The sequence below is a fragment of the Thyridium curvatum genome (genome assembly GCF_004353045.1).
Source record: "Thyridium curvatum strain D216 chromosome Unknown NODE_31_length_406039_cov_82.875441, whole genome shotgun sequence".
In the NCBI taxonomy this organism is placed as follows: Eukaryota; Fungi; Ascomycota; class Sordariomycetes; order Thyridiales; family Thyridiaceae; genus Thyridium; species Thyridium curvatum.
In genome coordinates, this window is record NW_022156786.1 from 320,953 (window position 1) to 334,417 (window position 13,465).

At 56.8% G+C, this 13,465-nt stretch overlaps 5 protein-coding genes across 5 annotated transcripts; 1 reads left to right on the forward strand and 4 right to left on the reverse strand.

The window, feature by feature from the left end:
- Nucleotides 1–9: 9 nt before the first annotated feature.
- On the reverse strand, nucleotides 10–2,253 carry E0L32_005795 (uncharacterized protein; the record flags this gene model as incomplete). The annotated part of the gene is made up of 2 exons (XM_031140356.1): nucleotides 10–465; nucleotides 622–2,253. 2 exons carry the CDS (start codon nucleotides 2,251–2,253, stop codon nucleotides 10–12), a joined length of 2,088 nt encoding a protein of 695 aa, XP_030995562.1.
- A 711-nt stretch (nucleotides 2,254–2,964) lies between these two features.
- On the reverse strand, nucleotides 2,965–3,954 carry E0L32_005796 (uncharacterized protein; the record flags this gene model as incomplete). Its single annotated transcript, XM_031140358.1, has 1 exon — nucleotides 2,965–3,954. The coding sequence occupies one exon, from the start codon at nucleotides 3,952–3,954 to the stop codon at nucleotides 2,965–2,967; it is 990 nt and encodes a 329-aa protein (XP_030995563.1).
- A 772-nt stretch (nucleotides 3,955–4,726) lies between these two features.
- E0L32_005797 (uncharacterized protein) lies at nucleotides 4,727–7,667 on the forward strand (the record flags this gene model as incomplete). Its single annotated transcript, XM_031140359.1, has 3 exons — nucleotides 4,727–6,148; nucleotides 6,205–7,454; nucleotides 7,508–7,667. The coding sequence occupies 3 exons, from the start codon at nucleotides 4,727–4,729 to the stop codon at nucleotides 7,665–7,667; spliced, it is 2,832 nt and encodes a 943-aa protein (XP_030995564.1).
- Nucleotides 7,668–7,855: 188 nt separating this feature from the next.
- Nucleotides 7,856–10,542, reverse strand: E0L32_005798 (uncharacterized protein; the record flags this gene model as incomplete). Its single annotated transcript, XM_031140360.1, has 6 exons — nucleotides 7,856–8,705; nucleotides 8,771–8,956; nucleotides 9,012–9,640; nucleotides 9,694–9,774; nucleotides 9,831–10,467; nucleotides 10,532–10,542. The coding sequence occupies 6 exons, from the start codon at nucleotides 10,540–10,542 to the stop codon at nucleotides 7,856–7,858; spliced, it is 2,394 nt and encodes a 797-aa protein (XP_030995565.1).
- Nucleotides 10,543–11,117: 575 nt separating this feature from the next.
- On the reverse strand, nucleotides 11,118–12,856 carry E0L32_005799 (uncharacterized protein; the record flags this gene model as incomplete). Its single annotated transcript, XM_031140361.1, has 2 exons — nucleotides 11,118–11,201; nucleotides 11,258–12,856. 2 exons carry the CDS (start codon nucleotides 12,854–12,856, stop codon nucleotides 11,118–11,120), a joined length of 1,683 nt encoding a protein of 560 aa, XP_030995566.1.
- Nucleotides 12,857–13,465: the final 609 nt, after the last annotated feature.

A 13,465-nucleotide genomic window follows, 5' to 3' on the forward strand; every position in this document is an offset into this window, starting at 1 on the left:
ATCTCAAACCTAAGTGCCTTTCTGCACTTCTGCTTCCGGCAGCCGTTCATGATGCGCAAGCTGTCCAAGCGCAGCTCCGAGACCAACCAGAGCGTCGCGCGGCTGCCCCAGGGAGACGCCTGGCACCACGACATCATGGCCTACCTCGGCTCCATCAACACGTCCATGGCCCTGCTGGCCCTGCTGCGCCTCTACGCCACCGTCTGGAGGTCGCCGTCGTCCAGGCTGCTGTCGACGGGCTCGAGGAGGGGAGACATCCCGCTCGACGTGACGGCGCTGCTCGTGCTGGGTCTGGCCAACTGCTCGCAGGCGGTCATGAACTTTGCGCTCGGGATGCGCACGCAGCGGTGGATCATGGGTAAGGGGCTGGACAGGATCACCGTGCTGGACGCTGTCTTTACTGTCCTTGACTGGTGTGCTGCGGCTGGGTTGATGGCTGTTGTGTGGTGAGGTGCTGGGAGCATACTGTTGTGAGATGGTAGTTTTGGGACTCTGGATGTGTGCGTGCAATGCATATCTTTCAAATGGTTTACTACAACATGTTTCTGCGCTATCAAACCCAGGAGTTCAAGGCTCATAACTGTTGATCTAATTCGCAAGCTGCATAGTGAAGCTCTTGACCTTGACTTCGCCACCCAGTGACTTGGTGGCATGGTTGAAGACGCCATACCTGTATCCAGTGAAGTACTTCCACGAGTTGCTCATAGCGAACGCCGGCCCCAGGTTCGTAAACGTGGTGCCATCCGTGCTGTAGGAGAACCGCGTGGTCCTCTCCTGGCTCGAGCCGAAGGCCGGCGTGATGTCGGCCTGCACGCGCAACCAGATATCTCCTGCCGCATTGATCGTCGGCCCCGTAGCAGCCACAGTCCCCTTGGAAGTAGTCTCCCAGGTGCCCTCCGCGATGTTCAAGTTGTTCACCATGACGATCTTGGCCGCGTTGCCGTCCTTCCATACCGCAATGTAGGCCGCACGGTCCCGGAAGAGCGCGGCGCCCGCACGGTCGCCGTCCTTCATCTTGCTGACGTCCAGCCGGAAGGTGCCGGTAGATTTGGGTCCGATGATGCGGTGCGTGAGCGTGTTGCGCGCCGCGAACAGGTCCGTCGTGACGTCGGCCGTCTGCAGGATCAGGCCGCCCTCTCCGCCGCCCGCGAGCCACCACTTGGTGTTGTCCGGGTTGTGGTTCCACTCCCACTCTTGGCTGAGGCTGGCGCCCTTGAACTCGTCCGTCCCGACCGGGGACGCGACCTTCTTGTTGGTCTGCACCGGCATGGGGTACGTCTTGCCCCAGCTGCCGCCGTCGGTCACGACCTGCGGCCACCCGTCAGACGTCCACGTCAGCGGGGCGGCCACGGGGATGCGCCCGCCGGGGTACGAGTCCATGAAGGCGACGTAGTACCACTTGTCGTCCTGGGTGTTGACGACGCCGCCCTGGTGCGCGAACCCGGCGTTGGCCAGGGGCCCGTTGATGCGCGACACCAGCGTCCGGATCTGGTACGGGCCGAAGGGGCTGCTCGACTTGAGCACCAGCTCCGTGTCGGCCGGGCGGGTGACGAAGATGTAGTAGCTGCCCTTGATCTTGTACATGCGCGAGCCCTCGATGTAGTCGCCCGACGAGTACACCTGCTGCGTCCTCACCTGGCTCAGGCCGTCCCTCGACAGCTGCGCGAGCTGGATGTTGGTGTTGCCGTACGCGACGTACATGGTGTCGTCGTCGTCGATGAAGAGCCCGCAGTCGTAGTAGCACGTGTTGAGCGGCGGGTGGCTGGTCCACTGCCACTCCGACACCTCGCCGCCGTTGCTGGCCGCGCCGTGGCCCGGCGCCGTCCAGATGTACGTCTTGCCCTCGACGCAGCCGATCCAGTAGAACAGGTCGTTGGAGGCGCGGTACCGCAGAGTGCTCGCCCAGATGCCCTTGACGTACGCCTGCCCGCTGCCGTTGAGGTTGTACTTGGCGCCAAAGTTGAGCTCGGGCACGCTGTGCGAGACGGGCTCCCAGTTGACGAGGTCGTACGACTTCAGCACCGGCGCTCCCGGGGAGTAGGCGAAGGTCGAGGATGAGTAGTAAAACACATCGCCGACGCGAAACACGTCCAGGTCAGGGTAGTCTTCCCAGAGCACGGGGTTGGAGAATGTCTCGGCTCGTAAGGACTGCGTATGGGCCACGTTATCTCCGACAGCTGTTGGAGATGCGTGTACGAGAGAGGCTAGGTAGCCTGCGAGGACGGCAACCAGTTTGGTAGTCCTGGTGTACATCTTGAAGAGCTCACGCAACTCTACACTTTAAAGGGTCAGACATCAATCAACCTGGATGATTCCAGGCATATTGGCTGTTGCTATACCGGGACAGTCTACCTATTTTATGCTTGTTGGTCTCCGAAGCGACGCCCGCACCGGGCTTCCACCAGGGTTACACTCACATGTCTGGATCTACTCGGACCCAGATCTGAAGCGACGGAAGATCCTCTCACTTCGGCACTTCTCCGCCTCCGCTGCTGCAAGAAGCTATATCTCACGAGGCGCACCAATAATACAACGCGGGGATCGGCCTTCCCCGCAAACGATGATACGCCAGTTCCACCCTAACAACTTGCTACGGTCCGAACACAGCCGACATTTGATTCATCGTATGGTCATAACATAGGTTTCGTGGCTTAGGCGTGACTCTGGGAGACTGGGTCCTTTGAGTGATTCGTACACAATGGAACTCTTTGCACTCCAGACCGAAGGCGGTTAACACCCGACCCGAGACAACACCACGGTACGACGATTATCTCAAGGTTGTTTTTATAGAGTTTAGAGTCACTTTCGCACTTTGAATAGAACATCACGTACTTGCACGTTCTGAGATTGGACTATATGACATATGGAGTAGTGCTAGAAGCAGTCTCATCGAACGGACGTATCAGATCCTCCCCAAAACTGTCATGGAGTTCAGCCTTGTCATGTTTTGAGCCCATAAACAGTTTAACGCCGCATAGTCAAGAGACCCGGCCGGTAAGGCAGGCTATTGTAGTCTCCGCCCGAGTTAGGTGCCCGTCCTTGGTAGAGCAGCTGCAGGTTGCATGGGTCGATAGTCATGGTCTGGTCCGGGTTTACGCGGATCAGATCACCATGGCTGATGTCGTTTGTCCAAGTCGCGCCGCTGTTGGCCTTGCCCGCAAACGGCGAGTTCTCGTTGACGGCATTGGGCGTCCAGGTGCCGTCCAGGCTCGTCGCCGTGAAAGAGCGGAAGTATCTCCCGTTGGCTCCCAGGGCCTCCACGATCATGAGCCACTGGTTCTGACCCTGCACCCTGTAGACCTGAACGGCCTCAAAGAGCTTGTCCCTGGAGTCGCTCATGATCACTTGCGACGTCGTGCCAAAGTTGCCCGGGAACTGGCCGATCGGCATGCTGGCGCGGTAGATCTTGCCATTGTCGCCCGCGAAGAAGAGGTACATGTTCTTGTCGTCGCCGATGACGGTCTGGTCGATGACGCCTGTGTCGGAGCCCGAGATGGTGCCGCTGAAGAGCGGCTGGACCGACGACCACCCGTTCGCGTTGGAGGGGTCCTTGGACGTCTTGTAGGAGAACGACGTCGGGCCCCACTGGTACGCAAGGATCCAGATGTCCTTGGGGCGGAAGTAGAACAGGGTCGGCGCCACAGCAGCTTGGCTCATCCCGTTCTGGCTCGCGGTGGCCATCTCAGACCAGTCGGAGAAGGGGCTGAAGGCCATGGAGCCCCAAGCCGAGCCCGTGTTGTAGGTCGCGTAGACCAGGTGCTTGCCGTTGTACGTGGCATGAGTGAAGTCCTTCAGCGAGACCCAGCCGCTCTTGGGCTGCGCCAGCACGCCTGAATCGGTCCACTTGTAGGTTGTCGGGAGGGAGCACGATCCCTGCGCACCGACGGCGCACGCCGAGGCGAGCAGAGCCAGGCAGGCCGGTAGGAGGCCGATATTAGTATCGATGAATCTCATGGTGCGAGGCTTATGGACGAGATATGCGTGAGTGAAGACCTTGTCGTTCGGAAAAGGTTCTGGTGGGAACGGATCTTGCTCCGCTCTTATATACCCGACTGAACATCGACATTGAACCAGGAGATGCGCATCTGGAGCCCGAGAACACCACCACCAAAACCGGGTCATCGGGTCTTCCGTCTATGCATAAACATGAACCAAATGACGCTATACGGGCTTTCGATTCAGGGGCATCGCACTTTGATTCGAGCGCTTGACCCAAAAGTCATCAGGATCGCCGGTGCCCCGCCGGGCCAACTCAATGAGAAGATGTTCCGTTTTGGTTATATTGCCTCCGGATGGAACTCGGTTCTGCCCCGGAAATGAGGGTCCGTAGGCGTGGAACCGCCCCAATCGGTTAATGTATCATCTTTAGCCCTCGTGCCTCTGGCATTCAACCTGCGGATTGCAACGCTTGGCTTGGACTTTTACCAGCGCCGAGTCGTAGAACCCTGACATTTTCCATCAATCACGGCACTGGGGCCCAAAGAGGAAGTTCTCGACATCATCCGCATGCAGCGGCACTCAACTGCCATTTTCCACCAGTGTGGGGTAGCGCACGGGAGTTCCTGTTGGGCGCCTAATTCTTCCAATACGACATGCTCTATATCATGTTGTCGTCGTAGCACTCTGATCCCATGGTAACCCGAAGAGGCTGGGGCTGGTGCCTCGAGTCTGATATCTCGCGGGACTGATCAGAATCCGACACGCCTCGCCTGTTGAACAGACCACCATGGGACGCTCCAGTCCGTTCCAACTTGGGGCTATCCTTGCTCTCGCCCTTGCTTGCCGCGTCTTGGGCCAGGATGACGCATCAACCCTGTTCAGCTTTGCACCGGCTGAAGGGGGGCGGAATGGTCTCAAGCTAGCAGGGGTCGGAGTTGCTCCAAATATCCTCGTATCGGGGGACGATTTCTCCGGGGTTCAACGAGCTGCAAACGACCTCGCCATTGATTTTGGCAGAGTGCTGGGTACCAATGCGTCCGTCTCCAAGACCGACACGCCACCAGAAGGCGTATCTGACCCTGCGATAATCGTGGGAACTCTTGGAAAGTCGCCCCTCGTCAAAGCCTTGGTCCACTCTGGACAGGTTGATGTGACGGAGATCGAAGGTAAATGGGAAGCGTACACATCCCAGCTTATCAAGAATGAGAGCGGTGCAACAGTTGCTCTTGCAATCATCGGAAGCGACCTGCTTGGTACCAGCTTTGGAGTCTATGATGTATCCGAACAGATCGGCGTGTCGCCCTGGCATTGGTGGGCGGACGTCCCCTCAAAGAAGCGAGACTTCATCTTTGCTCCCAGCAAGTCCAAGGTCCAAGGCTCGCCATCCGTAAAATTTCGCGGGATCTTCTTCAATGATGAAGCTCCCGCCCTGACAAATTGGGCCAAGGCCAAATTTCCCTCGAGCCAGTACGGCAATCCTTTCACCTCGCAGTTCTACGCTAGGGTCTTCGACTTGCTGCTCAGGATGAAGGGCAATTACCTCTGGCCGGCCATGTGGAGCGGTATGTTCTATGTTGACGATGCTAAGAACGGGCCAATGGCAGCCGAGTATGGTATTTACATGGGAACGTCTCATCACGAGCCCATGGCCAGGGCAGACAAGGAGCAAGGCCGGTTCTGCCAGGGCGCTTGGGACTGGTCCAGGAACCAGGCGAACGTGAAGAAGTTCATGACGGAGGGAGCCCAGCGTGCAAAGGGCTGGCCGACCATCTTCACCTTGGGTATGCGAGGCAGCGGCGATGCTGCATCTGCCACACTCACGTCGCAGAGTTTGCAACAGGTCATCAAGTTTCAACAGTCTGCCCTGACCGCAGCCACGGGGAAGAACCTGTCTGAGATTCCCCAGGCCTGGGTGATGTATAAGGAAGTTCCTGGGTATTGGCAGAAAGGCATGGATGTGTCGGAGGACGTGACGCTGCTCTGGTCCGACGACAACAGAGGCAACATTCGAAGAATCCCGACGGCCAAGGAGAAACAGCGCCGAGGCGGGTCCGGGATGTATTACCACTTCGACTATGTTGGCTCGCCGCGGAATTACAAGTGGATCAATACTATCCAACTTCAGAAGACCTGGGAGCAGATGCACTTGGCGTTTGAGAGGGGGAATCAGATGATGTGGATTGCGAATGTTGGAGATCTCAAGGCACTGGTCTGTTGAGTTCGCAACTTAAGTCTGTGAGGTCCGATGTACTGACAGACTTGTAGGAACTGCCAACAAGTCACTTCCTAGCTATGGGTTACGACATGTCCAAGTTCTCTTCGCCAGAGAGCACAAGAAAATGGCTCAAGAACTGGGCGAGTGTTCAACTTGATGATAGCGTGGCCGAAGACACGGCTCAGATCATGTCAACGTACGGCATGTTGACTGCACGCCGCAAGTATGAGGACCTAAGCATCACTCCATTTGCCTTCAGCGCAGTCGAGTATGATGAGGCAGAGAAGAACTACCACGAGTGGGAGGTTCTCCTCAACTTCACACAGTCAACCTACGACAAGCTACCGGATGATATAAAAGTCCCTTTCTTCCAGATGGTCCTGCATCCCGTCAAGGCAGGCAAGCAAGTCTTTGAGATCTATAGCAAGGCTGCGCTGGCATCACGATACGTGACGGAGAGGCGCATCCGGGCCAACGAGTTCTCCCAGGATGCCAGGGATGCCTTTGCTGCCGACACGGCGCTGGCTAAGGAATACCATGCGATGTTGAACGGCAAGTGGAACCACATGATGGATCAGACTCACATCGGGTACAACAACTGGCAGGAGCCGCCGCGCAACTCTCTCCCTAACCTTCAGTCACTTTCTGCCGGCGGAGGAGGAAAGCTGGTCGGTGTCGGGATTCAAGGTTCAGCAACCAGCGGCACGGATGCGGCACGGATCACGCTCCAGCCGATGACCCAGTACATGTCACCGGCAGAAGAGAGATACATTGATGTGTTTCTGCGACAGTCTGGCTCAGTATCGTATACTATCGAGTCCGCGGCCAGCTACGTCAACATCACGAATCCATCGAGCAGTCTGGCATCTACAGGAGGGCCGTCGCAGCTACAATCTATCATTCAGGTCGACTGGAGCGCCGTTCCAGTCGGGAGCTCCTCTGCCGAGCTTACGGTAAAGGCAGGATCTCAGAGCACAGTTGTTGTCGTTCCCCTTCAAAAGCTTGAGAACCTACCCACCGGCTTTGAGGGCCACGTGGAGTCCGGTGGCGCGGTGTCCATCGAAGCAAGTCATTACCGAACAGTGGACAACGGCGGGGACGCTGTCGGCTATGTGAAGATCCCGGACTACGGGCGCACCCTGGCCGGTGTCAAATTGTGGCCCGTGACTGTCGAGGGCCAGTCCACTGCCGCCGGCCCGTCGCTCGAATACTCCTTCTTTAGCTTCTCGAAACCCAGTAATGCTAAACTCACGGTCTACCTGTCAAGCTCGGAGAACGCCAACTCGGAGAGGCCGAATAGGTTCGCATTCTCTATTGACGGTAAGACTCCTGTTACGGTACAGCCAACTCCAGTCGCCGCCGATGCCGGACAGGAGCCGAGGGGGTGGGAAAACGCGGTGACGAGGAATACTTGGATGACAGACTCGAATCTCGGGGCCCTTTCGAGTGGCAATCACACCCTGCGCGTGTGGCTTTTGGAGCCGACGATGGTGCTGACAAAGTTGGTCGTTGATCTGGGAGGAGTAAAGAAAAGCGAGTTGGGGCCCCCGGAGAGTATGATGGCAGGAAGTTGAGTTGTACTGCTAAGACAAGTCATGCACCTAAGGGACTTTCGATAAATATGTTTAGGTAGTCTCAAGAAGCTTTCACTGAGAGTATCAATATCGTATCACGCTTCAGATTACAAGATATGTTATACATCTAACAAGCTGTACATGAGAGTTCCAAGTCGGGCTGGTCTTGTGTCATACTGAGCAGCATCTCGAGAGTGTCATCCTCTCCAGGGCTATTCTCCTGAAAATTGAAAGGAGTGTCCGAGATGTTTTGCAGGCCCAAGTCCCAACTACCGTCTCCCTGACTGACGGGGTCAACCGCCCCAATATCCATTGCATCGAATATAGACCGATCCACGTGCACCTCAGGCTCGACATTCAGCAGGTCCTGTAAGTCTGACGGGAATTCATCTGCCGACAACGACCCGAGGTTGGTCCCGCTGGAATTTGATTCTTCCTCGGTGTCTGAAGCAGGGTGCCTGTCGATCGGCGTTTGCGCGTCGGTCGCCATAGAAGAATGCGAGATGTCCAGGACATGGCCGGGACTATTCTTGCGATCATCTATTGCGTTGCAACTGGGTGTGAGGACTCGAAACTGCAATGGCAGCTTTGAACTCTCGTCGTTTGCTAACAAGCATTTCAGGTTTGTGGGGAGGTCGCACTCTCCTGGCAGTGTCCCCCTTGCGAGGCTCAACTGCATTGTGAATGTCAGCTGCAGGTAGAATGCCGGTCTGCATGCGAGAAGCTGAGACCAAGCTGTCCGTCCTTTACTCAGTCGAGGCGTGGGGCTTAGTTGCGCATAGTCCACCACATAGTGGATGGCGTGGCTGATCCCTTCGACGCCATGGTACTGAAGGTGATACTCCTTCATGGCTTGTATCAAGGTGTTGAGACGAGTCTGCTTCATAATCGTCTTGTCGTCGCTGCTGCTGGCACTGTTGGGATAGAGCTTGGCATCCAGAATGTGGAGCAGGAGTGGCATCGCGATGAAGGCGAGCCTAATTGCATGTTTAGTCGATGTGTTTTGGGTGGCATCACTCCTGAATCATAGGTTGAAACTTACATGCTGATGGGGAAGTAACGGACAAGGCCCAATTGTACTGTCTCTCGCAAACAGTCGGTAATGCTGATTGTTGTGGCTTCAATGTCGTTGCATGTATCCTGCATGCTGCTGACTGCCAGTGCATTCGTTGAAGAGATATAGGTGTTGACAAGGACCTCCTGATGAAGGAGTGACATCATAGCTGCACTGTTTTCATGATTATTAGCACCAGCCACTTGACATTTGATTCAAATTGACATACTGGTAGTAGACGTAGAGAAGCCCAGTATGGATGATGACCGACTGGTGACGGAAGTCGGCGGTCTTTCCAGGGACAGGGAACTGTTTCCTTGTAGCTTCATACCACTCTAGCAGAGCCGCTTTAGACTCGCTCAGTATGCGCCGATCATTCTCCATCACTTCCCTCGTTGTAGACTCGTCTGAGAGCGACAACAGAGGTAGCAGATCCGTCACGACGATGCACAAGTCCATGACGCGCATGAATATCCGGATGAGTCTGCGCTTTGTGACGGGATCATGGACGAGTGACCGACTGATCTCGCCTCTGAAGTCCTCCAGGTCTAGTGGCGGGTAGGTCTTGATGACGTGAATGTCGCGGCGCAAGCCGAGCGCGAGAGTCCGATCGCGAATGATGCAACACCACCAGAGTCTTCGCAGGGTCCTGGTCCGCTTATCTATGTTGTGCACCTCCGTACCAAGATTCACGGCTCTATCGGCACGAGCAACCTTGGCGTGGTGCAGCGCCAGACCAAGCCAGATGGTGTTTGGGTTATCCGGCCCTCGTCCCAGACTGATGGGGAAGAACGTGAGCAGGACGCACACTTGCGCGAGGGGTATAGAAGAAGATTCGGTGCCGATGTCATATAAGAGCTGCTAGCTGTCAGCATGCGGACGTCAAAGATTGGGAGTGATACCGATCGAACCTTTGCTCTCTTATACATCGAGGTAGCTGCTGCTCGAGGACTGTCAAAGCCTAGAGAATATGTGACAGCACGAGGAACGAACTAATTCTCTGGGTCAGCAGTCATGCCCAACTTCAAGATGGATGGCTTGAACTCACACTACAGGCGGCGAAGAGCATGGCATAAAACAACACCAAAGGAATCTTTTCGCTTGGTGACTCAGTGCCGGCCTGATCACGATACACGTCCCAGAAGAGACCCTCGTCCAGCAGAGGCACTATCGGGTGGACGTGGAGAAAGTATTGCCGCACGAACTCGTCGAGGATGTACCTTGGTGGAAGCTGGAGACATCCTTGCAACCGCAGACATTCGAGATCCTCCAATGGTGTGCGCGACAAGTCTGGCAACCGCAGGAAGCGGTAATCGGCTGGATCGAAGCAGTTGCCACATGATGGCCATCCGGTATACGTTGCAAGTATCTGGCATTGTGTCTCTGCGGGTGTGATGCCGGACGCAAGGTCCGAGCCGTCGGCAAAGAAGTCGTTGGAGGTGTCTCTGTTCAAGCTGTATGGCACTTTGACTTTTGCGATGTTACGCTCTGGCGGATAAGCCTTGGAGAATATAGCGTCCTTCGAGAACATGATATCATCGTTGCCGCGAGGAGACTCAATGTAGTCGTTGGCCTGATTTGGAGTGCCCGTGCCCTGATGGACTAACGTCAAGATGTTCTCGGGCAGGCCCGGGGATGTGCTGTCGCCAGGGGTATCTTTCTTCTCATCATTTCGCGGCAGCCGCCTGAAGGGGGGGACATTTTGTTAGCGAAGCAAGTCTCGGACAGAGTACGAAGCAGAACACACACCTTCGCGACATTCTATCGGCTACCACGCAGTCTGTGCAGTCCAACGAGCAGTTCCGGCACGGTATCCCCGATAGGGACACATCGCAGCGGACTTTCCTCCCGCGGCAGCGGAGGCACGCTTTCGGGGCTCTTGGTCGGGGCATATTCGTGGCACTTCAGATGGGGAGGTATTGGTGAACGTGCAGTTCTGGGAACGTCGAGTCTAATGCAGGGTCGAAAAGTAAATGGGAACAAGTTGCCCAGCATTTGGATGTGGGGGGAGAGATCTATGGGGTGTGGGAGTTGGAGTGGAGCGAGCCGGGGTGTGCGGGGAATCAGCTCCCCGGAGATCCATGTCGAGTCAGTATCTTCGGAGTCGTCGGAGAACGCGTTACAGACCCGCCCGATGCATCGCCACATGAGCCCACGTGCGGTTAAGACCACTAGCATGGCTCGCCTGGACAGCTAGCTGGTCGCGGATGGTTGGATCGGATATCGTCCCTTTGACACTCTAGGTTCTCGTTGCGGATTATTATTGGCACAATCAATACATTCAGCTGTGAACAAGTAAAGGACATCTATCGACGCTAATGCACCCCAACTTTCTTCACGACAATTTCGCGGGTCTCTTCTCCTTCGCCAGCTCCGCCTGGGCCCGCTCCTTGAGAACCCGGCGTAGAATCTTGCCGGACTGGATCGCGTGTTAGCTGATGAATACGGGAGCTCTAGTGTCGGCGATCTGCTTACCGGAACTCTCGGGATGTTGTCGGTGAAGACAACACCGCCCGTCAACCGCTTGTACTTGGCCACCTTGGACTCCATCCACTTCTGTATGTCGGCCTCTGTGGCCTTGCTATCTGGGGATTTGATGATGTAGGCTCGGGGGACTTCCTCTCCATCTATCTTGACACCGACGACTCCAGCATCCAACACATCCTTGCGCTCGAGGAGCACAGCCTCGAGCTCTGCCGGAGCGACCTGGAATCCCTTGACCTTGAGCAGCTCCTTGATGCGGTCTACAATGTGAATCATGCCCCCGGGACCGTAAGAGTCCACATAAGCTATGTCGCCGGTCTTGAGCCACCGCGTGCCGTTCTCCACCTCGATGGTGTCCTGCGTGGCCTTGGGATTGCGCCAGTAGCCCTTCATGACCGTGGGCCCGGAGAACCACAGCTCTCCGCGCTTGTTCGCCTCCGTCACCTCCCTGTCGCCGTCCATGAGCTTGAACGTGGCGTTGGGCACCATCTCGCCGACGGAGTCCGAGCGGGCGGTCGCGGCCGGATCCATGATGGTGCCCACGCACGTCAGCTCGGTCATGCCCCAGCCCTGCTTGACGAAGACGCTGCCGCGGGGCCACAGCTTCTCGACCTCGATGGCCAGCTCGGGCGCCAGCGGCGCCGTGCCGCAGGTGAGGGTCGAGACGGAGCTCAGGTCGTACTTGCGCGGCAGCGGGCTCTTGGCCAGCGCGCGCACGATGGGAGGGGCGCAGCCGAGCGAGCTGATGCCGTAGTTCTGGATGTGCTGCAGCATGCGCTCGAAGTTGAAGGCCGGCATGACGTACACCGGCATGCCCATCCTGGGGTGGTTGACGGCGTAGGTAGTCTGTCCCGCCGCGTGGTAGAGAGGAAGGAAGCAGAGCCCGGCGCCTATCGAGGTGTCGCGCGTGGCTTCTTTGTTCAAGCGGTGCTGGAGCAGAGAGGCTTCTCCGTTCGCCACGTAAGAGTAATGAGTAATCTCGACGCCCTTGGGAGCACCTGTCGTACCGGAGCTGTAGTTGAGGCAGCAGGTCGTCTCGCAAGGGTTCAACGGTTCAACCCAGTCAAACTTCTCCGCGTCGGCATTGTTTGCCAGCAACTCCATCCAGGACCGTACGCCTGAAGCAGACTGACTTCTGTCGTTTGGATCGTTCAAAACAAAGAGACGTTCTTTCGGTAGCTTAGCCTGTTCGGCGGCCTTGACAGCGATATCGAGCACCTGAGGTGCAGCGATGAGGACGAAGGCGCCGCTGTTGCTCAGCTGGTACGCGAGCTCGTTTGCCGTGAACGCCGGGCTAGCTCCTGTGAAGATGCCGCCGGCCATCACAACGCCCATGAAGACGGACGGGAACAGGATGTGGTTGCCGCTAAACAGCAGCACTCTGTCGCCATTTTGCAGTCCGCACCTCTGCAAGCCCAGCGCGACCCTCTTGGACCAGAGGCGGAAGTCTGAGTACGTGACCTTGTTTTGCGGTCTGTCCGCGTCAATAAAGACCGGGTCGCTCGTGAGACGCCCGAACGAAGATCCAAAGACCCATTTCTGAAGGGAGACCTCCGGGACGGGTGTGGTCCATCTCGACTGAATCGGCATTGTGAGTGATGAGTTGCAGCAACAGTATCTAATGGCATTGAATCGTAACTTTCACGTGAATGACAATCTTCAGTGACATAGCGATATCAGCCTCCGCACTCGCTTTTATTTGGACCGTCTCGGCACGATGTACCAGCTTCCCCCAAGGCCTCGGGTTTAATGGGATGCGACCTCCTTAGGCACTGAGCTGTCAGCTGCACCCCAGTCGCCCCGAAAGAGTGATAGACAGAAGCTCCACCGTTTACGGGTACATAGTGAAGGACTTGGCCCCTTCCGATCAGGGGAACCAACGCACCCTCATGCCTTGGGATTACGGCCCATCTCGCGGCTGCTTGCTCGATCGGACTTCATTTCCGCGAACTCCGTGTCCCGGCATGCAAGTCAGCAGGTGCACCGAAGCCCCAGATTAGCCTTGTCGCCGCGGCATGACCCCGCCTCATCTGGCAACCCCAGATTTGGACGCCGGTCGCATGCTCCGGGGAGAGCAGTCGAGACTGGACGAATCAGATTCGAGCCGCCGTCAGCGTCGCGGTCCAGGGGCGCCAAGGCGCGGGGGCTTCGGCTGATGTGGGTCTTTTCTCGGTAGATGTGGGGATGATCTCATGCAGG